Here is a 26,755-nt window from a genome sequence, read left to right as displayed (position 1 = left end):
TCCTTCAGCTTTTGCACTAAACTGGCTAGGACTGCCTACCAGGGGGTGTATAAGCTCAGAGGGAGGAGCTACACTTTTAAGTGTAGTACTTTGTGTGTCCTCCGGAGGCAGAAGCTAAACAGCCATGGTATGGGTCTCCCAATACGGAACTATAAGAAAAAGAATTTACGGTAAGTAACAAAATTCTCTTTTTTCTCTTCCTGGACTGATCTTTCACTCTCAATTCATGCGTAAAATCTGTATAGTGAAGACAGATTTTTCCATTACTGAGATAGATGACCATTGCTGCTCATATAATTCTATGGAGAAGGGAGGTTAAAGCAGGAGGGAGAAGCTGGAGTCAGACAATACACATTGTGCTGCATGTTGTCCTGAGACGCACACTCTGCTGCCTGTTGTGCTGAGACGCACACTCTGCTGCCTGTTGTGCTGAGACGCACACTCTGCTGCCTGTTGTGCTGAGACGCACACTCTGCTGCCTGTTGTGCTGAGACGCACACTCTGCTGCCTGTTGTGCTGAGACGCACACTCTGCTGCCTGTTGTGCTGAGACGCACACTCTGCTGCCTGTTGTGCTGAGACGCACACTCTGCTGCCTGTTGTGCTGAGACGCACACTCTGCTGCCTGTTGTGCTGAGACGCACACTCTGCTGCCTGTTGTGCTGAGACGCACACTCTGCTGCCTGTTGTGCTGAGACGCACACTCTGCTGCAAGTTGTCCTGAGACGCACACTCTGCTGCCTGTTGTGCTGAGCCGCACACTCTGCTGCCTGTTGTCCTGAGGCGCACACTCTGCTGCCTGTTGTCCTGAGACGCACACTCTGCTGCCTGTTGTGCTGAGACGCACACTCTGCTGCCTGTTGTGCTGAGACGCACACTCTGCTGCCTGTTGTGCTGAGACGCACACTCTGCTGCCTGTTGTGCTGAGACGCACACTCTGCTGCCTGTTGTGCTGAGACGCACACTCTGCTGCCTGTTGTGCTGAGACGCACACTCTGCTGCCTGTTGTGCTGAGACGCACACTCTGCTGCCTGTTGTGCTGAGACGCACACTCTGCTGCCTGTTGTGCTGAGACGCACACTCTGCTGCCTGTTGTGCTGAGACGCACACTCTGCTGCCTGTTGTGCTGAGACGCACACTCTGCTGCCTGTTGTGCTGAGACGCACACTCTGCTGCCTGTTGTGCTGAGACGCACACTCTGCTGCCTGTTGTGCTGAGACGCACACTCTGCTGCCTGTTGTGCTGAGACGCACACTCTGCTGCCTGTTGTGCTGAGACGCACACTCTGCTGCCTGTTGTGCTGAGACGCACACTCTGCTGCCTGTTGTGCTGAGACGCACACTCTGCTGCCTGTTGTGCTGAGAAGCACACTCTGCTGCCTGTTGTGCTGAGACGCACACTCTGCTGCAAGTTGTCCTGAGGCGCACACTCTGCTGCCTGTTGTCCTGAGGCGCACACTCTGCTGCCTGTTGTGCTGAGACGCACACTCTGCTGCCTGTTGTCCTGAGACGCACACTCTGCTGCCTGTTGTCCTGAGACGCACACTCTGCTGCCTGTTGTCCTGAGACGCACACTCTGCTGCCTGTTGTCCTGAGACGCACACTCTGCTGCCTGTTGTGCTGAGAAGCACACTCTGCTGCCTGTTGTGCTGAGACGCACACTCTGCTGCAAGTTGTCCTGAGGCGCACACTCTGCTGCCTGTTGTCCTGAGACGCACACTCTGCTGCCTGTTGTCCTGAGACGCACACTCTGCTGCCTGTTGTGCTGAGACGCACACTCTGCTGCCTGTTGTCCTGAGACGCACACTCTGCTGCCTGTTGTCCTGAGACGCACACTCTGCTGCCTGTTGTCCTGAGACGCACACTCTGCTGCCTGTTGTGCTGAGACGCACACTCTGCTGCCTGTTGTGCTGAGACGCACACTCTGCTGCAAGTTGTCCTGAGACGCACACTCTGCTGCCTGTTGTGCTGAGACGCACACTCTGCTGCCTGTTGTGCTGAGACGCACACTCTGCTGCCTGTTGTGCTGAGACGCACACTCTGCTGCCTGTTGTGCTGAGACGCACACTCTGCTGCCTGTTGTGCTGAGACGCACACTCTGCTGCCTGTTGTCCTGAGACGCACACTCTGCTGCCTGTTGTCCTGAGACGCACACTCTGCTGCATTTTTTTGGATGACTGTATCTAAAGTCGTTTTTAAAATCAGATATTAAATTTTAATAGCATGAAAGGCTATAGTTGGTGATCTGTAGGAGTACTTGGGTACTGTATTATATCCCAAATGATGGCTGTTTCTTATGCTTTTATCAGTAGCTAATGGAGAGTGAAAATGATCCTGAATTAAGAGCTTTGGTACATAAAAACATTTCTCTCATAGTCTTCATTGGGGGACACCGAAACCATGGGACATAGAACCCATGGTTCCTGTGTCCACACCTCCCACCTCCCCAATGAGCCAACCAAGAAAATACTTTTCTCGATTATCGTGTTTTAGATTTCATTTTGCCTCATATATTTTTTATTTTACTTCTATCAGATACAGAATTCCAGTGATCCCGGATATGCCTTTGACTTGTATATACTTGTTACCCTGCCGGGTCTTGGCTACAGGCGGTATTCTATAAAGACCGAGCATGCAGAGCGCGGGAAGGAAACTCTGAATGTGGGACGACAGGGGAAGTTTTCTAGAAAGTCATGGGCTAGCACTAAAAACACCAAAAAGAAAATAATGCCTGTATCCAACGACTGCTACACTCTGTGGATCGATCTGAACACTAACATGCTCATTGGCATAACAGATAGGTAAGAGGTGTCATATATAGGCCTAATTTTAAGGCAATTGTTCAAAATGTAAAAATAAAGACACTTAAATTGTCAAAACAGTCTTCTAACAAGTCTACCAACTCCAGCCTGAAAAATAAATCTCCTTCTGCAGCGCCACTACAGGCAAAGGTAGGAATTACACAGTACTTAAATCAGTGGTTTGCATGTGTGATCCAGGGGCAGGAGATGAGGATCCTAAATAGAGAACACCCTGGCATTCACCAGTGTGATCCATCACTGCACAGAACACGTCTCCTCTAGAGTCCAGTGGTGACGGCTTTACACCGCTCTATCCGAGACTTAGCATTGTGCTTGGTGATGTATGGCTGCAGCTGTAAGGTTACACTCACTCCAAAGGTAGACATAACATGTTATGCAAGTTTTGTATTGCTCAGGACACATGTACTGAACCCATTCATAGGCTCTGATTATCTCCAAACTTGACATAAGTTCTCAGGTCCCTGAATTTATACAATTATTGCAATGTAAATGATTCTTTAACATAAAAGTTGGTAACTGCAAATTTATGGCATAAAGCTACAGACTTTGGGCTTTCCATTAGTTATGTCAGTCAAGAGATATTCCTGGCACAAGTCCGGAACATGAATCAAAGTCAAGATTTATGAATGAGTCTCATGTACATGTGATGTTCTGCTGCCATCTTGAATGAAATTATTTATTTATATATATATAATATATATATTATTATATAGATAGATAGAGATAATATTTTTGGTTTATGTGTCTTGCAGACAGTTAGACGGTTGCTAACTTTTTGAATTTCTCCTTTATTATTTATTTTTATTGATTGCAGGGAGAGAAATGTCACCGTCCAGACCACCCAGGAGTTTTTGGAATACCATGCGAATGGGGATACTGGTGCTGGGCCAATATCTGATAACTACATGTTTTTTTCTAATGGAAATGCTGTTCCTGCATCAAAGTCTGTAGGTCTGGAGATTGTGACCGGGAAACTAGTGACAGAAGTGCGACAGTATTTTTACAGGTAAATACTTTGCGACTGTTTATGTAAATGGAGGCCTCATTACCCGTCATCTTTATGTCAGATTGCGCAAGAGGACAAGCTTTAAAAAAACAAAAAACAAACAACTTTTCCTTTTTCCCCCAAAATTAATACCGTTAAATTCAAACTTTTATTTATTTTCTAAAGCTGGTTATGTTTCACCATTGATGCTAGGATGTCTTATACGTACCATGGGGAGACATAAGGAAGGATACACTTTTTTTGTGGTCAAGTTTTGTCCTGTCCAGAACAGAACGATGTTGTGTTTGTCTTTCCCACCGCACCCCATCTATGACAGCCCAATTTCCTACTCTTGTTACCAATGCATATTTTGAATCACAGTCTTAAGCCCCCCTAAACTTTAGTTAGTTGTCATCCGAACGTTTGTTCAGCCGCCAACTGTCTTTCCCATCCCTCCCATACATAGGAACGCTGCCTCTCCTGTGTTCCCTATGAGAGAGCTGCTGTTGGACTCCTCTAACGGGGACATATTTCTTTGAAATCAAAAGGATTGCCAGATCCTTATCGTTCCTGAAATTCTGTTTGGGAGAGTGGGGAAGCCCCCATACACTGTCAGTGGCTTTGGCTGACGTTAGACCAGGGGTGGACATATCATTGGTGCAACATGTGCAGCCGCACATTGACCCAGGAGGTATTGGGGCCCATTTCCACCTCCAAACCAGGTGCAATTGTGCATCTTCATGAGCTCTTGGGCTGCAAAAGGCCCAAATATGGTTCTTGCACAGGGAGTTTTCTGTTCAGTGCCTTAGACTAATGTGTATGGTGGCCTGTACACTAAAGTGACACAATAGCATATATTATGAGCCCAGAACCGGACCCCCTATGTCCAGGGAACACATAGCAGCCTCATCGCTCTATGAAACCAGGCCTGTGATCAGACTGCACGTATAACTAATGTTTTATCGCTCTCATTACAGAGATGTGAACGAGCAGAATTACACTTATGCCGTATTCTCCAGACTCTACCAAGTCCCCGATGGCTATGACAAGACACTGGCTTGCCGGCCTATAGAGCAGCAATATAGAGTTGGACCTCTAGAACGCAATCGTGAGGCCATAATCAGAATACAGACCAATCTACAGACTAATAAGAAGATTTTCACTGATGACAATGCCTTCCAGATGCAAGCCAGAGAATTCAAGACATATAATAGTAATACAGTGCCAAGGGTACGATGGGAGATAGACGGGTAGTAACCTTCCTGATCAATGCCACGGACTAGACAGAAGAGCAAAATGAATTAATGAATGCCAATGCTGAGACCTCACAATATAATCAGTTTGTTTTTCTCTTTTATGTTTTTTAGAACTATTACCCAATGGTCCGTACGGCATATATTGAAGATGAGAAGACAAGACTCGTCCTCCTAGCTGAGCGGTCACATGGAGTCTCCAGTCAATATAATGGTCAAGTGGAGGTATGATGGAGACCTTGGATGACCTGCCATCTGGGTCGAAAGTGGTAAATTTTTGCTCTTTTTATCCCCCATGAGTATTCCGTTTTTCTGTTGTTTTTTTGTTTTTTTTCCTTTAATCTGTCAAGCGGTTCCAGAGATATAGGTCTTTTTAATCAGTGCTAACTTCTTTAGCTCTTTACAAGTGGGCGAGTGTCATTGGGCTGCTCTGCATAGTTACCCTTTAAGCACCATCTACTTGGAAAAGACAACAAAAATTAGCACCGTATCTCCTTTACTGGAGAGACAATTTGAATATTTCCCAGAGGGGCATTGCAGCTATAAGTCCCCTTACCTGGCAGCCAGACTGGCTTGCAAAGTCTCCTTAAGGAGAATAGTGTTCCCCCGTGGAATTTTAGGGGCATTGCAGCTATAAGTCCCCTTACCTGGCAGCCAGACTGGCTTGCAAAGTCTCCTTAAGGAGAATAGTGTTCCCCCGTGGTCCCCACATAGCTTTCTCATGAGCCAGATCAGACACCCCCATACTTTGCACTGACGAGGGGCAAGCACCCCGAAACACCGTGTCTGCAAATTGGGATTCTGATCTGGCTTATATATCCTGAGTCATATTGCAAAGGATTGTCGAAAATCCACTTGTGACTTTTAGGATCGCTACTTCCAATAGGTGGCGCTGTGCTAGAGTTTGTCTCCTTTACTGGAGAGACAATTTGAATATTTCCCAGAGGGGCATTGCAGCTATAAGTCCCCTTACCTGGCAGCCAGACTGGCTTGCAAAGTCTCCTTAAGGAGAATAGTGTTCCCCCGTGGAATTTTAGGGGCATTGCAGCTATAAGTCCCCTTACCTGGCAGCCAGACTGGCTTGCAAAGTCTCCTTAAGGAGAATAGTGTTCCCCCGTGGTCCCCACATAGCTTTCTCATGAGCCAGATCAGACACCCCCATACTTTGCACTGACGAGGGGCAAGCACCCCGAAACACCGTGTCTGCAAATTGGGATTCTGATCTGGCTTATATATCCTGAGTCATATTGCAAAGGATTGTCGAAAATCCACTTGTGACTTTTAGGATCGCTACTTCCAATAGGTGGCGCTGTGCTAGAGTTTGTCTCCTTTACTGGAGAGACAATTTTCACCGTATCTCTGTAACCTTTTGTCAGTTAAAAAAAAAAATGGCAGAATACTCAGGGGAGCAGCAGGAAAAAATAAGCGCAAAAACTAGACACTTGTTCATTAACAAGGTGTTTATTAAGGGGAACCCATGAGGACTGTGTTAGTAATTAAGTAGTATTGCTAGTGGGACGCCACAATGGTTTAGCATGCCCCCAATGCACCTCCAGGCTAATTTTCATGTGGCTTCAAAGATTGATTTCTCAATATTCGCACATTAGATGTTTTATTGTTTTTCTACCATCTATGCAGCGATATCTGTAGATTAATAAAATTGTCTGGATAGACTCTCTTTAGCGACACAACTAGTGAATACCTAATTGGACTTTATTGGTGACGTCAATGGCAGTTTTCTACTTTCTTTATGTTTAGATCATGTTACATAGAAGACTGTGGAACAACATGGAATGGGACCTGAACTACAACCTCACACTGGACGATACCGCTGTGGTCCGGCCAACCATCTGGCTCATGGTGGGATCCAAAGAAGTTACCAGTTCTTTGTACCCAAGATTGGGGATCTGTCTGGAGCACAAACCGCTGGTGATGTTAAGTCCACTTAAAGGTAACTTTTTTTTTTTCTTTTTTGTCATATGCCTGAAAAGCTGTCTGATCATGATGGCAGGTAGCAGTGGCATCGCTAGGCACTTGGATGCAGAGCCCTGGCCTCGGATCATCAGTGCACTGCTCGATTATCTTGAACACCTTTTTTTTTTTTAATTGAATAAATGTCATTATTTGTGCAGGCACGCACAGAAGCAGGATTTGCCTGACAGCCCGGCTTGGTGTATCTCCATAGTTACCTTGGTAGCTGCTTCACACGCCCTGGTCTCCTCCACGCACCCTTGTCTTCCCTCCTTTTTTTCCCTGGCTTCTTCCTTCTCTTCCCCACACCTCAACTCCTCTTCTTCCCCACACCTGGGCTTCCTCCTCCTCTTCCCCGCAACTTGGCTTCCTCCTCCTCTTCCCCTCACACTGGCTTCCACCTCCTCTTCCCCACACCTCAGATCATCCTCCTCCCCGCACCCCGGCTTCCTCCTCCTCCTCCTCTTCCCCGCACCCCGGCTTCCTCCTCCTCTTCCCCGCACCCCGGCTTCCTCCTCCTCTTCCCCGCACCCTGGCTTCCTCCTCCTCTTCCCCGCACCCTGGCTTCCTCCTCCTCTTCCCCGCACCCTGGCTTCCTCCTCCTCTTCCCCGCACCCTGGCTTCCTCCTCCTCTTCCCCGCACCCTGGCTTCCTCCTCCTCCTCTTCCCCGCACCCTGGCTTCCTCCTCCTCTTCCCCGCACCCTGGCTTCCTCCTCCTTTTCCCCGCACCCTGGCTTCCTCCTCCTCTTCCCCGCACCCTGGCTTCCTCCTCCTCCTTTTCCCCGCACCTCGGCTTCCTCCTCCTCCTCTTCCCCGCACCTCGGCTTCCTCGTTCTCTTCCCCGCACCCCGGCATCTTCCTCCTCTTCCCCGCATCCCGGCTTCCTCCTCCTCCTCCTTCCCGTTGTAAGGGTTATATTGTGGAGTTACATGTTTTATTTGACGGAGGTGGTTGACTGCAAAACATATATGCATTGGGGCTTGGGCCCCTGATCTTTTCTGACCCTAGCAACACCCCTGGCAGGTAGACTGATCTGGTGCAAATGGTAATATAATGACTTCCGAGAAGCCTTTCACCAAGTATATCAGGCTTCTTAAAGGGAATGTGTCAGCAGGTTTGTGTTACCTCCTCTGAGAGCAGCATGATGTAGGCAAAGAGGCCCTGAGTTCAACGATGTATCACTTAGATTACTGAGTACAGTCATTCTGACACAGTTTCAGATTTGATATTTTGCATGTAGCAGAGCTGGGAGAGCTGCCCCCCCACCCACACCAGGCTTTCAGTGTACATTTCCATAGACAGAAGCTGGTAATCACAGAAGGGGCAGAGTCAGACTAGACTAGAACTCATGAGCAGCTGAGACCTACTAATGATAAAGAGAAGAGCCTAAAACTATCATTGCAGGGAAACAAAAAAAAGTCTGTGAGATAACCGACACAGGGCTGAATTTTCTGTTTTAACTCTTACAGCATGCTGTCTTCACATTACATTGCAGAAACTTGCTGATACTGTCCCTTTTTAAATGTATGATTTGGTAAATTTCCCAATAAAATATCAGTTTCAAGCATCTTTTCTAATGTGTTGTGCCTCTGTAACTCTTCCTGTAAATCTAATAATAAATTGACAATTAAGTTTTACCTTTCTCATAGTCAAAAGGATGAACTCTTATTTGCTTTTTTTGCACACCTTTGACAAGTGGAGTGGTAACACCTAGCTGTTAATTTATTCACACATTTCCAAGAGGAACAACAGAGGAATGGCATAATGGAGAGTAAAAAAAAAATATAAATGGCCTGACAATGTTAGTTTTATTGCAACTACATATATTTGCTAAAATATATTTTTTTCTTTTGCTTGTTATGGGAAAGGGCTTATAATCTCTGCTCTAATAATCATTATTGTTGGTCAGGAAAAGCTGAGGATCAAATGGTGGCTGATGCCCCGGTTACTTTACCCCCGAATATTCACCTTCAGATCCTAAGTGTTCCTGGATGGAAATATTCTTCAGACCACACGGAGCACATGCGCACTGTACACAAAGGTAGGATTATAATTAATTCTCACATCATCCATTGTTTATACATTTCCAAGAGGAATAACAAGTGATAAAAATGCATATGTGTCGCCCAGGGATAGGGGGTACTTAGATCCAGGCCAAGGGGTCGCTTCTGAAGGTATCATGGTGGCGTGACCCGGTCTGTGATCCCAGGCACCACAACAAAAGGGGCATTATATACAGGGGAGGTTTGGTAGTCTATGTTCCGCGATGCCACCCGTGGTGTGCGGTGAGGTAATGGAGCACCGCCGCTGCCGGTCACAGGATCCTGGGGATGATAATGGGCAGCAAGGTGGTGATTTTCCCTCCACGGGTAGGGTGCTAATGTCCCGGGACCCCGGTGTGATGGATTGGGGAGTAACGGGTGCAGTCCACGGCTTGGACCGGGTGGTGCAGGAGTATTCACATTATAAGGCAATAACTGACACGAGTCCAAGAATTAACCAAGTTGCTGGTAACTGGTGCCCACGGCTGCTGCGAGGACGGGTCCCACATCCTTGTGTGTAATTCGGGTGTTTTTCTCCTGCCTAGTGTCTGTGTCTGCTCCGTACACAGGAAGCGGCTGGCCTATTCCTGAGGCCCTCACTGCCACTTCTCCTAGCCCCACACAGGGGCTGCTTCCAGCCCTCTCTCCTCCTGCAGACTGACTGAAACTACACTTTGCTCTCCCCAAGCTCCTCTCTCCCCTTCCCCTTTTCCTGAGGAGGGGGCGAGTGGGGCCTGATTGGCTGGTGTGTATTGGTGTGGGAAACTCCCCAAGGGAGAGTGACCTCTGCACCATAAAGATGTATGCAAACCTCTGTGACACCCTGGTTTTGCCAGGGTGGCACACATATGTACCAGAAAAGTTCACTAAAAGATGTTAAATATTTCCACCTTTCACTTTTTTCAATCCAAGCTAATAAACGGGATGAAGCAGATTTTAGCCGGGTTCTTTTGAGGATACAGCACCTGTATGAGGCTGATGAAGACCCCGTCCTCTCCAAACCAGCTACAATAAATATCAAGGTAATTAGAGGCATCTAAAAGCATATTCAACACATGATAAAGCACCTTCTGATTGTTACTACTGTGAGTAAATGAACTGTATTCCTCCTGGCAGCACTGGCTTTCAGTCATATAATGAGCAGCAGCTGTAAACGTGCCTCAGCACAGACTGACAGCTGGTATACTGATACATTGCAGAGACGGCTGTCAGTCATACTGGTGACACCACTTCAGTCACCACTCAGTATACAGTGAGCGGCAGCTCTAATTGCACCTCAGCAATGACTGACAGTTGTTAAACTGATACACTGCAGAGACGGCTGTCAGTCATAGAGGTGCGACTGGTGCGGCTTCAGCCACTGCTAAGTATACAGTGAGCGGCACTGACTGACAGCTGGTATACTGATACACTGCAAAGACGACTGTCAGTGGCACGGCCGGTGGGGCTTCAGTCACCACTCAGTAAAAATTGAGCAGCAGCTGTAACCAGTGCACTGACGTACAGCTGGATCTGTACTGATACACTGCAGAGACGGCTGTCAGTCAATGTGCTGAGTGTGCTCACAGCTGCTGCTTGCTATGTATTGAGCAGTGACTGAAGCTGTGCCAGCCACAGCTCTATGACTGAAAGCCTGAGGCCATGCAGCTCTAAAACACCACTATGCTGCAGATTGGCCCCAAATCTTCAGGTTATAAGCATTTGGGGATATGACAGGTTTCCTTTAAGACCTTAATAAATCTTCCCCATTGTCCCAGAAATTTAAGCCACCATGTTCCATTAATCTCACGTGACGTGACAATTAGCGGACACTATTGGGCTTTTTCACATGTTTCCTTGGATGAGACTTGGACAGTCAGGAAGAGTGTGAGCTTCGCAGCCCAAAAAGTGCCTGCTGATTGGCTGCACTGCTCGTGCGACATAATAATGTCATAAGAGACCCAATGAGTGTACGGTTTTTGTTTTTTTGTTTTTTTTTTTGTTGTTTTTTTTATTTTACTCTGGGGACTACAGCAATTAAGAAGGGGCTGTTCAAGTAATATACAGTTTTAGCTCCGAAAAAAAAAAATGTTCCCAAAGATGGACACACTTTCTCTCTACCCCCTTACCACCCTGGTTATGTCTTCAAAATCACAAAGAATTTTCTAGAAAATATACTCTGATTTCAAAGCTATTACAACTGTGTTATTCCTGGAGTAGATCCTCGGGGGCGGAGCAGAAGACGTGCATTCAAAAAGTGTCTTGCTCCACCCCTGAAGACCCTGCACTGGATATAATATGGTGGGGAAGTGCTTACAAACTAGACAAACAGCAGTGGTCAGTTTCCTAGGCAGTGCGCTCAGAAGAAAATTGTTAATCTCAAGAATGGCTGCATATTTTAATAAGCGGTAAGTTGCAGAATTGCTTATGTTTACAAGCTTTATCAAACAGTATCTATCTGGCACAGTTGGAAATAGATAGGCGTCCCATTTCATATCCAGAATAGACTGTGCCCTGTCCTGTATTGCATTACACAGACAACCTATTTGTTTTAATTGTTACTGTGGAATGCTTGATTTCCCGAGTGGTGGTGCTGCCAGCAAAGTGAAAATGTATTGCCCAATTTCCTCAAAGATTATAGATGATCCCAGCAGACGCTTTGTAATCAGCTTATTGTCAGGGGATTCTTTTACTGAAGGAAATTGTTTAAAGCAGAGAACCCCTACTGCCCCTGCAATATAAAAATATCACCAGTAAATGTTAATTCTTAGGTGGGCTTCTTTATTTTAAGCATAACCATCATTTTTTAAAAAAAATGTAATAAATATTGCACATGAAAATAGCAACTTTGTAATATATTATCAGAGAAAACTGCTTAGTTCTCTGCCAGAATGGATCAGTTATTATCAAAATTCTCAATTGTGAGGTAATATCTGTTTTCAGTGAAGATTTTCCCATTACTGAGAGAGAATCTCATCAGCAGCACATGCCAACTCCTATGTAGATAGATGAGAAGGAGGGGGCGTAGCTTTGCCTCTCGCTGCTCCCTCTGTCTCTCGCTCCTGCCCCTCGCTCCCTCCCCTGCCCCTCCCTCCCCTGCCCCTCCCTCCCCTGCCCCTCCCTTTGCCTCTCACTCTGCCTCTCGCTCCCTCCCCTGCCCCTCCCTCCCCTGCCCCTCCCTCCCCTGCCCCTCCCTTTGCCTCTCACTCTGCCTCTCGCTCCCTCCCCTGCCCCTCCCTCCCCTGCCCCTCCCTCCCCTGCTCCACCCTCTGCCTGTCGCTCCGCCCTCTGCCTGTCGCTCCGCCCTCTGCCTCTCGCTCCCGCCCTCTGCCTCTCGCTCCCGCCCTCTGCCTCTCGCTCCCGCCCTCTGCCTCTCGCTCCCGCCCTCTGCCTCTCGCTCCCGCCCTCTGCCTCTCGCTCCCGCCCTCTGCCTCTCGCTCCTGCCCTCTGCCTCTCGCTCCTGCCCTCTGCCTCTCGCTCCTGCCCTCTGCCTCTCGCTCCCGCCCTCTGCCTCTCGCTCCCGCCCTCTGCCTCTCGCTCCCGCCCTCTGCCTCTCGCTCCCGCCCTCTGCCTCTCGCTCCCGCCCTCTGCCTCTCGCTCCCGCCCTCTGCCTCTCGCTCCTGCCCTCTGCCTCTCGCTCCTGCCCTCTGCCTCTCGCTCCTGCCCTCTGCCTCTCGCTCCTGCCCTCTGCCTCTCGCTCCTGCCCTCTGCCTCTCGCTCCTGCCCTTGCCTCTCGCTCCTGCCCCTCCCTCTCGCTCCTGCCCCTCCCTCTCGCTCCTGCCCCTCCCTCTCGCCCCTGCCCCTCCCTCTCGCCCCTGCCCTCCTCTCTCGCCCCTGCCCCCCTCTCTCGCCCCTGCCCCCCTCTCTCGCTCCTGCCCCCCTCTCTCGCTCCTGCCCCCTCCCTCTCGCTCCTGCCCCCTCCCTCTCGCTCCTGCCCCCTCCCTCTCGCTCCTGCCCCCTCCCTCTCGCTCCTGCCCCCCTCTCTCGCTCCTGCCCCCCTCTCTCGCTCCTGCTCTTGCCTCTCGCTCCTTCCCCCTCCCTCTTGCTCCTCCTCGAATCTCATCATTAACAACTGCCTTTTGGGAGTCCTTCAGAAGCTCAGTGTCCACCCTGGAAGCACACAGCTTTCCCAGAGACAGGAATAATTCTGAAACTTTAGGTTTTGCTAGAAGTGGATGACTTTTCCTTCTTCTATTTACTAGTTATTTTATGAATCGCAGGGAGGATGTTCTCTTCCTATGGAATATTTTCCTCTGAGGTTGACCTCGTGTTCTCACATATGCTTTCATATACAGTCATCGCTTTATCGTACACGATCTTCTCACACCGCACTGACTTCAGCCAAAGTGTCTGCCGTGTGGATCATTTCCAGTTAGTATACTCTTTGCTATATTATAAGGTGGGTTTAAAGGGGAAATCCAGGCAACACCACTGTGAATGTAGCAGGACGGGAGACTCCCACTGATCCATGCTCATTAGTTCAGGTAAAGGTCATTACCTGGACCATTGGTTTTAAAGGAGAGCCATGGGCCTAACAGAAACCATCTTTATATATTCCTTGTTAGATGCACAGGCAGAAATGTGTTAGATACATAAATGTTCCATAGAAATAAAAAATATATAAAATTGAAAAAAAATCAGAATCATCAGAACCTTCGGGAACTCAGAATTAATAGTATGTGTGAAACGACGTTTTCTGTAGTGAGTAATGCATACCAATATATTCTAATGTGATTGTACTGTTTGCCATTGAGTTTCCTTATTGTTAAATTATTGCCATAATATTTTTTTGTGTCTTAGCTTCTTCTTCAGTCTCTGGGAACTGTGCGGTTAGTGGAGGAACGCTCACTTACTGGAACCTGGGACCTGACCACCATGAAGCGGTGGAAGTGGAAGTTCACACAGAAAGAAGACAGTGGTGAGTACATAAATAGTAATAACTGATTAGGTCTGTACATTAAAATGTTCTTTTATGGAGAAAATGTGCTGCACTTATGCCTCTTTCACATGTCCATGATAATCACGCACGTTTTTCACGGACGTGTAAAAGGTGCGTATTGCACTTCGTGTGCAGTGTTTATGGCACACGTGTGTTTTCCGTGTGTTATCACGGATAACACACGGAGAATGGGAACTTTCTACTCACCTGTCCCTGGCGTTACTGTCCGTGGTGCTGATTTTCGGTTTCCCGTCCTGCCGACTCCCCGCTGCTGCTGCTTCCGGCCCGCAGTGGAGTGAATATGCAATGAGCATAATGAGCGGGGGTCAGAAGCAAGTGACAGCAGCAGCAGAGACAGCAGTGCTGGAGAAGGTGAGTATAGAAATTGTTTTTATTTCACAGACACATGTGTATTCTCCGGTGCATGTCACACAGATCACATCTGTGCGGTCCGTGTGTGGTCCGTGTGACACCCATGATGCCGGAGAAAAATGGACATGTCTACATGTGGAGCACACGGCCACATGTATGCTCCACATGGACACACGGTCCATGGCAAAACACGCACGTGAGTGCAGACCCATTGATTTCAATGGGTCTACGTGTGCCCGTTTCTCCGGCACGTGAGGAAACGGACCAAACACGTTCCGGAGACACGGACGTGTAAAGGATGCCTTAGAGGGATTTTCTGGTTTCTCAAAGGTTCCCCAGCCGCAGCGTGTTTAAAAAAACAAACAAACTGTGCTTTACTCCCCCTCCCCGGGTCCAGCGCGGAGTCTCCACCTCTGCGCCCAGTTTTGATTATTGCCAGCCCTAACATCACATCGGCAGCGTTGCAGCCAGTTATGGAGCGCCTCTGCTAGAGTTGACGGCACCAGCTGTTTAGCTCATGGATTAGCTGCAGTGTTGTCAGCGCTGCAGACAGTAACAACACCAGGAGCAGAGGCAGAGACTCGGCACTGGATCTGGGAAAGGGGAGAAAAACGCAGTTTGCTTTTTATCCCCTTCATGATCTGATGTTTTTCCCTTTTTGCCCTCTTGTTTTTTACTTCCCTTCTTCCAAGAACCATAACTTTTATTTTTCCATCAACATAGCCATATAGGGGTTTGTTTTTGTTTTTTTATTGCGGGACAATTTGTGTTTTTAGAATGATACCATTCATTTTATCATGTGATGTACAGGAAAAAAAATGGAAAAAAAATCCAAGTTCTTGAAATGCCAAAAAAGTCAAATTTCATAATGCTTTTTGGGTTTGTTTATTTACCATAAATTCTCATGACACCGCTTTTCGAGACCTGTAGTGTTTTTAATTTTCATGATTTGGGACTGTGTGAGAGCTTGTTTTTTCACCCTGAGATCATGTTTTTACTGATACCATTTTGGGGTAGATACGATGGTTTGATCATCTCCTATGGAATTTTATTGCAAAAAATTAATTTAAGCATTTTGATTTTTGGATTGATTTATTTTACATTTTGCTACATCAGATGTTCTTGGACGCAGCGATACCAAATATGCGTGTGTTTTGGTTTTTTTTTGTTTTTTTTTCAATTGCATTTTTAATGGGGCAAAAGGGGGGTGATTTGAACTTTTTTGCAACTTGTATTTTCTTTGTCGCTCCATTGGGAGACCCAGACAATTGGGTGTATAGCTTATGCCTTCGGAGGTCACACAAAGCATTACACTTAAAAGTGTAAACCCCTCCCCTCTGCCTATACACCCCCCCGTGCATCACGGGCTCCTCAGTTTTATTGCTTTGTGGAAGGAGGCACACATCCACGCAAGCTCCACATTTTAGTCAGCAGCAGCTGCTGACTATATCGGATGGAAGAAAAGTGGGCCCATACAGGGCCCCCAGCATGCTCCCTTCTCACCCCACTCGGGTCGGCGGTGCTGTTAAGGTTGAGGTACCCATTGTGGGTACATAGGCAGGAGCCACATGCTGTTTTCCTTCCCCATCCCTTAGGGGCTCTGGGTGAAGTGGGATCCTGACCGGTCACCAGGCACTGGGACCGCGCTCCCTCCGCAGCCCCTGGGGGAATCTGCTGGACAGGAGCCGGGTATCATCAGGGACAAGGCCCTGCGACTCTGAGGTACTCTGTGTCCCCTTGGGGACGGCGCATAGTGCGCCTGGGTAATAGACACTGCAGCAGCTGCTGGGTGTGTTAGTGCGCCGGGACTACCGCGCTGGCCGCGCTTGTTTGCCGGCCGCGCTTATAACTTTAGTCCCCGGCTTTTGCGGCCTAGTGCCGCATATTCCCGCCCCCGGGCCTGCCAGTCAGGGGTAAGGGCGGGACGCTGCACTGGACGTCAGCGCTGAGGGCAGGAGCATACTTTGTATCCTCCTCCCCCCTCACTGAGCACCGTGGGGCACCAGATTCCCGCACTTTTACAGGCACGCCCACGGCCCCCTCCTCCTCTCTGAACGCCGGCAGCCATTGCTACAAGACGCTGGAGAACTTCAGAGGGGAGACAACTGAGCTCCAGCAGCTCTGGGAGGCCCAGGCAGGGATCTGGTGGTCACACAACCGCTGGGAGCGGTCGGTAAGCCGCACCTGTTACTAGGTGCTGGTCCCCCTGGGTGCCGAAGTGTATATTTATATGCTTATAGTGTATACATTTACTCTGTACGGCCACACTGTTAGCGTTTGGCTATATACCCTCACTGATTATTCTAAGAGGAGAAACAGCATGTCGTCTGCAAAAAGCAAGGGTACCAAAGCACAGGCTTACTTTGCAACCTGTACCTCATGTGCGGCAATGCTTCCTGCAGGTTCCACCTACCCTCATTGTGTGCAATGCTCGGCCCCTGTGACACTCACTCAGCCGGAGTCTCAGCCACTGGTGGGACCCCCGGCCCAGGTGGAACCTCCAGCCCCCACTGTCCAGGTGACAGGGACAGAGTTTGCAGTATTTGCTAACAAACTTTCTGAGTCTATGGATAGATGGTCTGCTAAGATACTGGAAGCTTTGCAGTCCAGACCTGTAACACAGGCCCCGGGCACTGTTGATTCATTGCCCCCATGCCCCCCTCGGTCGGAGCAGCAAAGTGCTCCTGGGTCAACTCATAGGTCCCACGGGGAGGACTCCGACACGGACCGCAGTCCCAGACCGACGAAGCGGGGTCGCTGGGAGATTCCCTCGACTTCATCTCACTGTTCAGGTTCTCAGCATGAGGACTCTCTGGAAGATGAAGCAGATGCGGCAGATCAGGACTCTGATCCTGACGCCGCGCTCAACCTTGATACGCCTGAAGGGGACGCCATAGTAAACGACCTTATAGCGTCAATCAATCAGGTGTTAGATCTTTCTCCTCCACCCCTTCCGATTTGAGGAGTCAGCTTCTCAGCAGGAGAAATTTCATTTTAGGTTTCCCAAACGTACACGGAGTGCGTTTCTTGATCACTCCGACTTCAAAGACGCAGTTCAGAAGCACCGAGCTTTTCCGGATAAGCGCTTTACTAAGCGACTTCATGACACACGTTATCCCTTCCCCCCTGACGTAGTCAAGGGTTGGGCTCAGTGTCCCAAGGTGGATCCTCCAGTCTCTAGACTGGCGGCCAGATCCATAGTTGCAGTGGCAGATGGTGCATCACTCAAGGATGCCACTGACAGGCAGATAGCCTCATAGATGGATTTCATCAGGAGCTCTATCGGCGCGTCCTTTGCTCCGGCATTTGCTGCCGTATGGGCACTACAAGCTATCTCAGCTTGTCAGTCTGAGATTAATGCACTCACACGAGCCGCGACTCCGCAGGTTGTGTCATTAACCTCTCAGGCGTCGGCGTTTGCGTCCTACGCCATGAATGCGGTACTAGACTCTGCGAGCCGTACAGCGGTAGCATCCGCCAATTCAGTGGCAGTCCGCAGGGCCATGTGGCTACGTGAATGGAAGGCAGACTCTGCTTCCAAGAAGTTTTTAACCGGTTTGCCGTTTTCTGGCGACCGCCTGTTTTGGCGAGCAATTGGATGAAATCATTAAACAATCCAAGGGTAAGGACTCGTCCTTACCCCAGTCCAAACCTAACAGACCTCAACAACGGAAGGTACAATCGAGGTTTCGGTCCTTTCGGCCCTCAGGCAGGTCTCAATTCTCCTCGTCCAACAGGCCTCAAAAGGATCAGAGGAACTCTGATTCATGGCGGTCTAAGGCACGTCCTAAAAAGACCGCCGGAGGAACTGCTCCCAAAGCGGCCTCCTCATGACTTGCGGACTCCCCGAACCGCATCCTCGGTCGGTGGCAGGCTCTCCCGCTTTTGCGACGCCTGGTTCCCACATGTCCAAGACCGATGGGTGAGAGACATTCTGTCTCACGGTTACAGGATAGAGTTCAATTCCCGTCCTCCGATTCGTTTCTTCAGAACATCTCCGCCCCCCGAGCGAGCCGATGCTCTTCTTCAGGCGGTGAACACTCTGAAGGCAGAAGGAGTAGTTATCCCCGTTCCCCTTCAGCAGTGGGGTCACGGTTTTTACTCCAACTTGTTTGTCGTACCAAAAAAGGACGGATCTTTCCGTCCCGTCCTGGACCTCAAACTGCTCAACATACACGTGAAAACCAGACGATTCCGGATGGAATCTCTCCGCTCCGTCATCGCCTCGATGTCCCAAGGAGACTTCCTAGCCTCAATCGACATCAGGGATGCTTATCTCCACGTGCCGATTGCACCAGAGCATCAGCGCTTCCTGCGTTTCGCCATCGGGGACGAACACCTTCAGTTCGTGGCACTGCCTTTCGGCCTGGCAACAGCCCCACGGGTCTTCACCAAGGTCATGGCAACAGTCGTTGCAGTCCTACACTCTCAGGGACACTCAGTGATCCCTTACTTGGACGATCTTCTTGTCAAGGCCCCCTCTCGGGTGGCATGCCAACACAGCCTGAACATTGCTCTGGAGACACTCCAGAGGTTCGGGTGGATCATCAATTTCCCAAAGTCAAAACTGACTCCGACACAATCGCTGACATATCTCGGGATGGAGTTTCACACTCTCCCAGCGATAGTGAAACTTCCGCTGGACAAACAGCGATCACTACAGACAGGGGTGCAATCTCTCCTCCGAGCCCAGTCGCACCCCTTGAGACGCCTCATGCACTTCCTAGGGAAGATGGTGGCAGCAATGGAGGCAGTTCCATTTGCACAGTTTCATCTGCGTCCTCTTCAATGGGACATTCTCCGCAAATGGGACAGGAAATCGACGTCCCTCGACAGGAACGTCTCCCTTTCTCGGGCAGCCAAGGCATCCCTTCAGTGGTGGCTTCTTCCCACTTCTTTGTCGAAGGGGAAATCCTTCCTGCCCCCATCCTGGGCTGTGGTCACGACGGACGCGAGTCTGTCAGGGTGGGGAGCGGTCTTCCTCCACCACAGGGCTCAGGGTACCTGGACTCAGCCAGAGTCCTCCCTTCAGATCAATGTTCTGGAGATAAGGGCAGTGTATCTAGCCCTGAAGGCGTTCCATCCGTGGCTGGAAGGCAGGCAGATCCGAATTCGGTCGGACAACGCCACGGCGGTGGCATACATCAACCACCAAGGCGGCACGCGCAGTCGGCAAGCCTTCCAGGAAGTTCGGCGGATTCTGCTGTGGGTGGAAGCCACAGCCTCCACCATCTCCGCAGTACACATCCCGGGCGTGGAAAACTGGGAAGCGGACTTTCTCAGTCGCCAGGGCATGGACGCAGGGGAATGGTCTCTTCACCCGGACGTGTTTCAAGAGATCTGTTGCCGCTGGGGGAAGCCGGACGTCGACCTAATGGCGTCCCGGCACAACAACAAGGTCCCGGCATTCATGGCACGGTCTCAAGATCACAGAGCTCTGGCGGCAGACGCCTTAGTTCAGGATTGGTCGCAGTTTCGACTGCCTTATGTCTTTCCTCCTCTGGCACTGCTGCCCAGAGTGTTACGCAAGATCAGGTCCGACTGCCGCCGCGCCCTCCTCGTCGCCCCAGACTGGCCGAGGAGGTCGTGGTACCCGGATCTGTGGCATCTCACGGTGGGTCAACCGTGGGCACTACCAGACCGACCAGACTTGCTGTCTCAAGGGCCATTTTTCCATCTGAATTCTGCGGCCCTCAACCTGACTGTGTGGCCATTGAGTCCTGGATCCTAGCGTCTTCAGGGTTATCTCAAGAGGTCATTGCCACTATGAGACAGGCCAGGAAACCAACGTCAGCCAAGATCTACCACAGGACGTGGAGGATCTTCTTATCCTGGTGCTCTGATCAGGGTTTTATTCCATGGCCATTTGCCTTGCCCACTTTTCTGTCTTTCCTTCAATCCGGAATGGAAAAGGGGCTGTCTCTCGGCTCTCTTAAGGGACAAGTCTCGGCGCTCTCTGTATTTTTTCAAAAGCGTCTAGCAAGGCTTCCGCAAGTACGCACGTTCCTGCAGGGGGTTTGCCACATAGTCCCCCCTTACAAGCGCCCGCTAGAACCCTGGGATCTGAACAGGGTGCTAATGGCTCTTCAGAAACAACCTTTCGAGCCAATGAGAGATATTTCTCTTTCTCGCCTCTCGCAGAAGGTGGTCTTCCTAGTGGCAGTCACATCACTTCGCAGAGTGTCTGAGCTAGCTGCACTGTCATGCAAAGCTCCCTTCCTGGTGTTTCACCAGGACAAGGTGGTTCTGCGTCCGGTTCCGGAATTTCTCCCGAAGGTGGTATCCCCTTTTCATCTCAATCAGGATATCTCCTTACCTTCTTTTTGTCCTCATCCAGTTCACCAATGTGAAAAGGATTTGCACTTGTTAGATCTTGTGAGAGCACTCCGGCTCTACATTTCTCGTACGGCGCCCCTGCGCCGCTCGGATGCGCTCTTTGTCCTTGTCACTGGCCAGCGTAAAGGGTCGCAGGCTTCCAAGTCAACCTTGGCTCGGTGGATCAAGGAACCAATTCTTGAAGCCTACCGTTCTTCTGGCCTTCCGGTTCCTTCAGGACTGAAAGCCCATTCTACCAGAGCCGTGGGTGCGTCCTGGGCATTGCGGCACCAGGCTACGGCTCAGCAGGTGTGTCAGGCGGCTACCTGGTCGAGTCTGCACACTTTCACGAAGCACTATCAGGTGCATACCTACGCTTCGGCAGATGCCAGCTTAGGTAGGCGAGTCCTCCAGGCGGCGGTTGCCCACCTGTAGGAAGGGGCCGTCTTTCGGCTCTATTACCGGGGTATTCTTTTACCCACCCAGGGACTGCTTTTGGACGTCCCAATTGTCTGGGTCTCCCAATGGAGCGACAAAGAAGAAGGGAATTTTGTTTACTTACCGTAAATTCCTTTTCTTCTAGCTCCAATTGGGAGACCCAGCACCCGCCCCTGTTCCCTTCGGGCTGTTGTTCTTTTGTGTACACATGTTGTTCATGTTGAATTGTTCTTTGGTTCATGGTTTAAGTTCTCCGAACATCCTTCGGATTGAATTTACTTTAGACCAATTTATAAGTTTCCTCCTTCCTGCTTTTGCACCAAAACTGAGGAGCCCGTGATGCACGGGGGGGTGTATAGGCAGAGGGGAGGGGTTTACACTTTTAAGTGTAATGCTTTGTGTGACCTCCGGAGGCATAAGCTATACACCCAATTGTCTGGGTCTCCCAATTGGAGCTAGAAGAAAAGGAATTTACGGTAAGTAAACAAAATTCCCTTCTTTTTCATATTTATAAACATTTTATTTCACTTTTTTACTGTATTTGTTAGTTCCCTTAAAATACTTGAACCTGCGTTCATCCGATTGCTTGTGCTATGTATAGATACAGGCTGGCTGTCATAGGAGTACCCTAATAACAGGCACAGGGGTCTTCAGCAGACCCCCAGCTATCATGGCACCTCATCTGCGCCCCGTTACATGTGCATGGACTGATTCACCCTCCTTCTGATCCGTTTTAAATGCCTCTGTCTGAGATTGACAGTGGCATTTTAATAGGTTAACAGCTGTGATCAGAGCTCAGCTCCACCCGTGGCTGTTAGGGCAGATGATGGCTGAATAGTTCAGCCATCATCTGCTCGGGAAAGATGCAGGCTCAGCATGCAAGCCCGCATCAAATTCAGGGACACTGCAGTTGGGGGACAGGTCAGACAAAGTTAATGTGATTTTCATGAAAACTCCTGCCGATGGTGATAAACTCTGCGGTTTCTGGTGCTTTTTTTGCCCCTCCCCCCCCCATGGGCTTCTATGGGGAGGCTAAATAAAAGTCACACAAAAACACAAGAATCACAGCTATTTTTAATTAAAAAATGCAGTAAAAATGCTGCATCAAATCAGCGCCCAAAAATTCAGCAAACAGGGTGAAAACGAAGAAGAGCACAATAATCCGGTTGCTGTTGTGTATTGTTGGGCAAGCAGCTGCAAAAACGCATTTTCATATGAGGGAACCCGGCTTTTAGAGTATTTTCAACTTATTTTTCTGAATGTAAGTAAATGCCAATACTACACACAGGGAAGATGTTATCTGCACAGAGCTGCGCTCCCCCACCCATTGATTTCATCCTTTTGAAGCCCCCTCTTTCCTTAGATCAAAGAGCAGTACATTGTAACATGTCAGCCACACAGCCAGGAAGAAAGATTAGTAATTTCTTAATTTAATTATCACTGTTGGTATTTTATTTCATGAAATTACTGATCTATGGAAAAATAAAGGGTATATCTCCATTAGATTGTACGCCTCGTGCACCCTAAGTGTAGATATCGCTGGTTGTGCACAGCCTCCTGGATTTCTCTTCTTTGGTGTGCTGAACAGGAGGCGCAGAGGACCCCCATCCCCCCAACTTTCATGTATCAGACATTTCTTGCATGTGTGTTACTGCTATAGAGTTGTGTCTCTCCATGACAGATATATTCGATCAGGTCCCTGTTAGTGAACTTTAATGTCGCTCCTGGAAATCTCGCACATGCACGGGGCTCATTTCAACAGCGTCCGTGCACCTCAGAAGCAGGTGGACGCTTCACTTGGCATATTGCACGTGACCGGAAGTGCAAAAGGAGGCTCACGTACACGTCTTCTGAACATCTGGTCATGCGCAGTGCACCTAATGAAGCTAGGAAGTGTTCACCCCGCTTCCAAGGCACACTTATGCTGCCAAAATGAGCCAAGCGCATGCGCAATGTTTTTAGGAGCTGGCCTTAAAGTTCACTTACAGGGACTTGATCGGATATTGGTCGTGGAGAGACACAACTCTACAGCAGTAACACACGTGCAAGAAATGTGTGATACATGAAGGTTGGAGGAAATGGGGGTCCTCTGCAACTAGTCACAGGCCTAATTAGCAAAGTGATATGTCAAAAAATTTGGAGTTTGGTTAGGGAGACCCCATTGATCACTGTGCTCGGCTCTGCTCTCCTTGGAAGTGTTTGGACAATGTCTACTGTAGATATTATAGTATCTTTGAACCATTACAAAACTAACCTTGATTCTCTGGACAAAGGGCCCGGCTAAGCGCCATACTTTTGGAAAGTCAGACGTCTTGATGGGTGAGATTCCCTGGACAATGCACTGATTGAAAATACGATTTTAGGCAGAAAGCTTCAACTTACCGCTGTGCTTTTTGACAAGTATGACCATCACTTTGACATGTCAAAATTTTCTTTATCGTTCCTTTGGGAGACCCAGACCTTGGGTGTTTAGCTTCTGCCTCCGGAGGACAAACAAAGTACTACACTTAAAAGTGTAGCTGCTCCCTCTGAGCTTATACACCCACTGGTGAGCCAGTCCCAGCCAGTTTTATCACTTTGTGTTCAGGAGGCATACATCCACACATGCATTCTCATATGATTTTTTCCTTTTTGGAATGAGATTGAAGAAGTGCAGGTCCACGTCTGGACCCACGGCATGTCCCTTCTCACCCCACTGTGTCGGTGGTGTTGTAAGGTTGATTTCCAAGGCTGGAGCCTTACATGCTGTGCTCCTTCACCATCCCTCCTGGGCTCTGGCTTGAAGTGGGAGCCAGCACGGTCTCCATGCCTGGCAGGAGACCGGTCTCCATCCGCAGCCCTTCAGGACCCTGCTGGACCGGAGCACTCATCCCCAGGGACCTGGCCCTGCGTCTCAGCAGCTAAGTACCTGAGACGTTTATATATTGGGGGTCCCTGTGCTTTATTGTTTGGGGAGAGTGTGCTTACTGTATTTATTGGCATTTCCGGCGGGTTCTCGAGCTGTCGCCCGAGAACCGCGCCGATGGTGCCTGCGCGTCGGCCTCGCCGCTCAAATTTAGGCCCCGGCTTTGCCGGAGGCCTAGTTTCTGTTCACTGCCCTCGCATGTCACTCATGCAGAGGGACAGGCTCGGCTCCTCCCGGCGGCCGTCCTGCACAGGGGAGGGACACTCCCCACTGCTGTGCGTGTCTCCTCCCCTGTAGGTCTCTATGGCCCTCCAGATCCCGCTCTCCTGCAGGAACGCCCCAAGTTCCGCCCCCTTTCTTCGCTCTGGCGGCCATTTTTTCAGACAGGGTTCACTCTGCGCTGGCCTGCACTCTGCATCCCTGCTGAGGTGCTCTGTGCATTGGGGGTCCGGGCTTCGGGATCTGGAGGGCACACACCGCTTCCAGCGGTCTGGTATGCCACAACCGGTCTCTGGTTGTGGACCTCTGTATATACTCTCTGGGGTTCATTCTCTTGCAGAGCCCCCACTCCAGCAGCATGTCTCACACGAGGAGCAAGGCTCCAAAGCTTTATACTGTATGCGCTGCATGTAAGCTCCTGCTGCCTGAACCGAGCACCTATCCACATTGTGATGTCTGCTCTAACTTGCCTGGAGTCTCACCCCCAGTGGTCTCTCAGGCTGCTCCTGCACCTGTGGCTGAACCCCCGGCTTGGGTAGAATCCTTTTCTAGGTCTATCTCCCAGTCTTTTGCTGAGTCCATGGGACTTCTGTCCAGGACCTTGATGAATATGCATCAGCCCCCTTTACAGGGTGCCTCTACTGCTAAGGGTCCCTTAGGATCTCTATCTTCTGACCTCCGTCCACCGGAGCTCACAGAGGATTCATCATCAGGGCCCAGACCCCGTCCTCCTAAGAGGAGACGCAGGGTTTCCTCTCCCTCCTCATCCCGCGGCTCTGATTCAAGAGCTGACTCGCAGGATGAAGAGGATGCCTTTACAGGGGGCTCGGAGGCTAACTCCATGTACCCCATTGATCTTTCCGAGGGTGACTGAGATCTTAGTGACTTGCTTCCATTAATTCTGTACTGGATCTCAATCCGCCAGTATCAGAGGAGCAACCCTCTCTGGCAGAAAAGCACCAGTTTACCTCGCCTAAGAGAGTAAAGAGTGTGTTCTTTAACCACTCCAGTTTTCAGGCTGCTGTGACCAAACCCAGGGCCTGTCCTGACAAACACTTCCCAAAGCGTGGTTCTGATGACCGTTTCCCCTTTCCACCTGAGGTGGTCAAGGAGTGGGCTCATTCCCCAAAGGTAGACCCTCCGGTGTCTAGGCTCTCAGCCCGGACCGTTGTGTCGGTGGCTGATGGCACCTCCCTTAAGGATTCCACTGACCGTCAGATTGACCTTCTGGCCAAATCCGTGTATGAAGCGGCGGGGGCCGCGTTTTCCCCAACTTTTGCAGCAGTGTGGGCTCTCAAAGCCATCTCTGCTTCTCTAGAGGAGATGCATTCCCTCACCAGGGAATCTATGCCCGAGATGGTTGCCTTAACTTCTCAAGCTTCAGCTTTTTCATCTTATGCCATGTCTGCCATGCTGGAGGCTTCTCACCGCACTGCGGTGGCTTCGGCTAATTCCCTCGTTATCCGCAGGATCTTGTGGCTTCGAGAGTGGAAGGCAGATGCTTCTTCTAAGAAGTACCTTGCTGGGCTCCCTTTTGCTGGGTCCCGGCTGTTCAGAGAACAGCTGGATGAAATTATTAAAGAAGCTACTGGCGGGAAGAGTACTTCCATGCCACAAACCAAGACCAGGAAATCCGCCCAGGGTAGGAATCAGTCGAGGTTTCGCTCCTTTCGTTCCTCCAACTGGTCGTCCTCTAAGCCCTCCGCCTCGTCCGCTAACTCAGCCAAGGACCAGAAATCCAACTGGCGCCCAAAAGCGCGTCCACAGAAGACCGCAGGAGGTGCTGCCACTAAGGCAGCCTCCTCGTGACTCTCTGCCCGCTCCGGCAACGTCCTTAGTCGGTGGCAGGCTCTCCCACTTTGGCGACGCTTGGTTTCAACACGTCTCCGATCAGTGGGTGAGAGATATCATCTCCCACGGCTACAGGATAGAATTCTCTTCCAGCCCGCCAAACAGATTTTTTCTCTCAACTCCCCCTTGCTCCAAGGCCGCCGCCTTCTCACATGCCGTGGCAGCCTTGCAGGCCAACGGAGTAATTGTACCAGTTCCCGCCCGGGAACGGTTCAGAGGTTTTTACTCCAAATCTCTTCCTAGTTCCCAAAAAGGACGGTACCTTCCGGCCCATCCTGGATCTCAAGCTTTTCAACAAGCATGTTCAGGTGCGGCACTTTCGCATGGAGTCTCTGCGATCAGTCATTGCCTCAATGACCCAAGGAGATTTCCTGGCGTCCATCGACATCAGAGATGCCTATCTGCATGTGCCAATTGCAGTTTCACACCAGCGTTGGCTACGTTTTGCAATAGGAGAAGATCATTTCCAATTCGTGGCTCTCCCCTTCGGGTTAGCCACGGCCCCTCGGGTATTCACCAAGGTCATGGCAGCAGTGATTGCGGTTCTGCACCTCCAGGGGTTGGCAGTGATTCCTTACCTGGACGACCTTCTAGTCAAGGCTTCATCCAGCGCAGACTGTCAGCGGAGTGTCTCGCTCACTCTCGCCATGCTAGCCCAATTCGGG

The 26,755-nt window shown here is 49.9% G+C and overlaps 1 protein-coding gene across 1 annotated transcript in view; it reads left to right on the top strand.

Moving 5' to 3' along the window:
- The window catches only part of MAN2B2 (mannosidase alpha class 2B member 2), a 107,771-nt gene that overhangs the window by 60,032 nt on the left and 20,984 nt on the right, over window positions 1-26,755 (top strand). Inside the window, exons 11-18 of the mRNA XM_075333372.1 lie at window positions 2,534-2,799; window positions 3,635-3,826; window positions 4,783-5,035; window positions 5,173-5,283; window positions 6,817-7,009; window positions 8,940-9,071; window positions 9,985-10,094; window positions 13,852-13,969. Coding sequence (XP_075189487.1) covers window positions 2,534-2,799; window positions 3,635-3,826; window positions 4,783-5,035; window positions 5,173-5,283; window positions 6,817-7,009; window positions 8,940-9,071; window positions 9,985-10,094; window positions 13,852-13,969 — 1,375 coding nt within the window. The remainder of the gene's footprint in view (window positions 1-2,533; window positions 2,800-3,634; window positions 3,827-4,782; window positions 5,036-5,172; window positions 5,284-6,816; window positions 7,010-8,939; window positions 9,072-9,984; window positions 10,095-13,851; window positions 13,970-26,755) is intronic.

The sequence above is a fragment of the Anomaloglossus baeobatrachus genome, chromosome 1, assembly GCF_048569485.1.
Source record: "Anomaloglossus baeobatrachus isolate aAnoBae1 chromosome 1, aAnoBae1.hap1, whole genome shotgun sequence".
Taxonomy (NCBI): Eukaryota; Metazoa; Chordata; class Amphibia; order Anura; family Aromobatidae; genus Anomaloglossus; species Anomaloglossus baeobatrachus.
The sequence above is the reverse complement of the archived record's forward strand: the minus strand, read 5'-3'. Positions and strand labels throughout refer to the sequence as shown.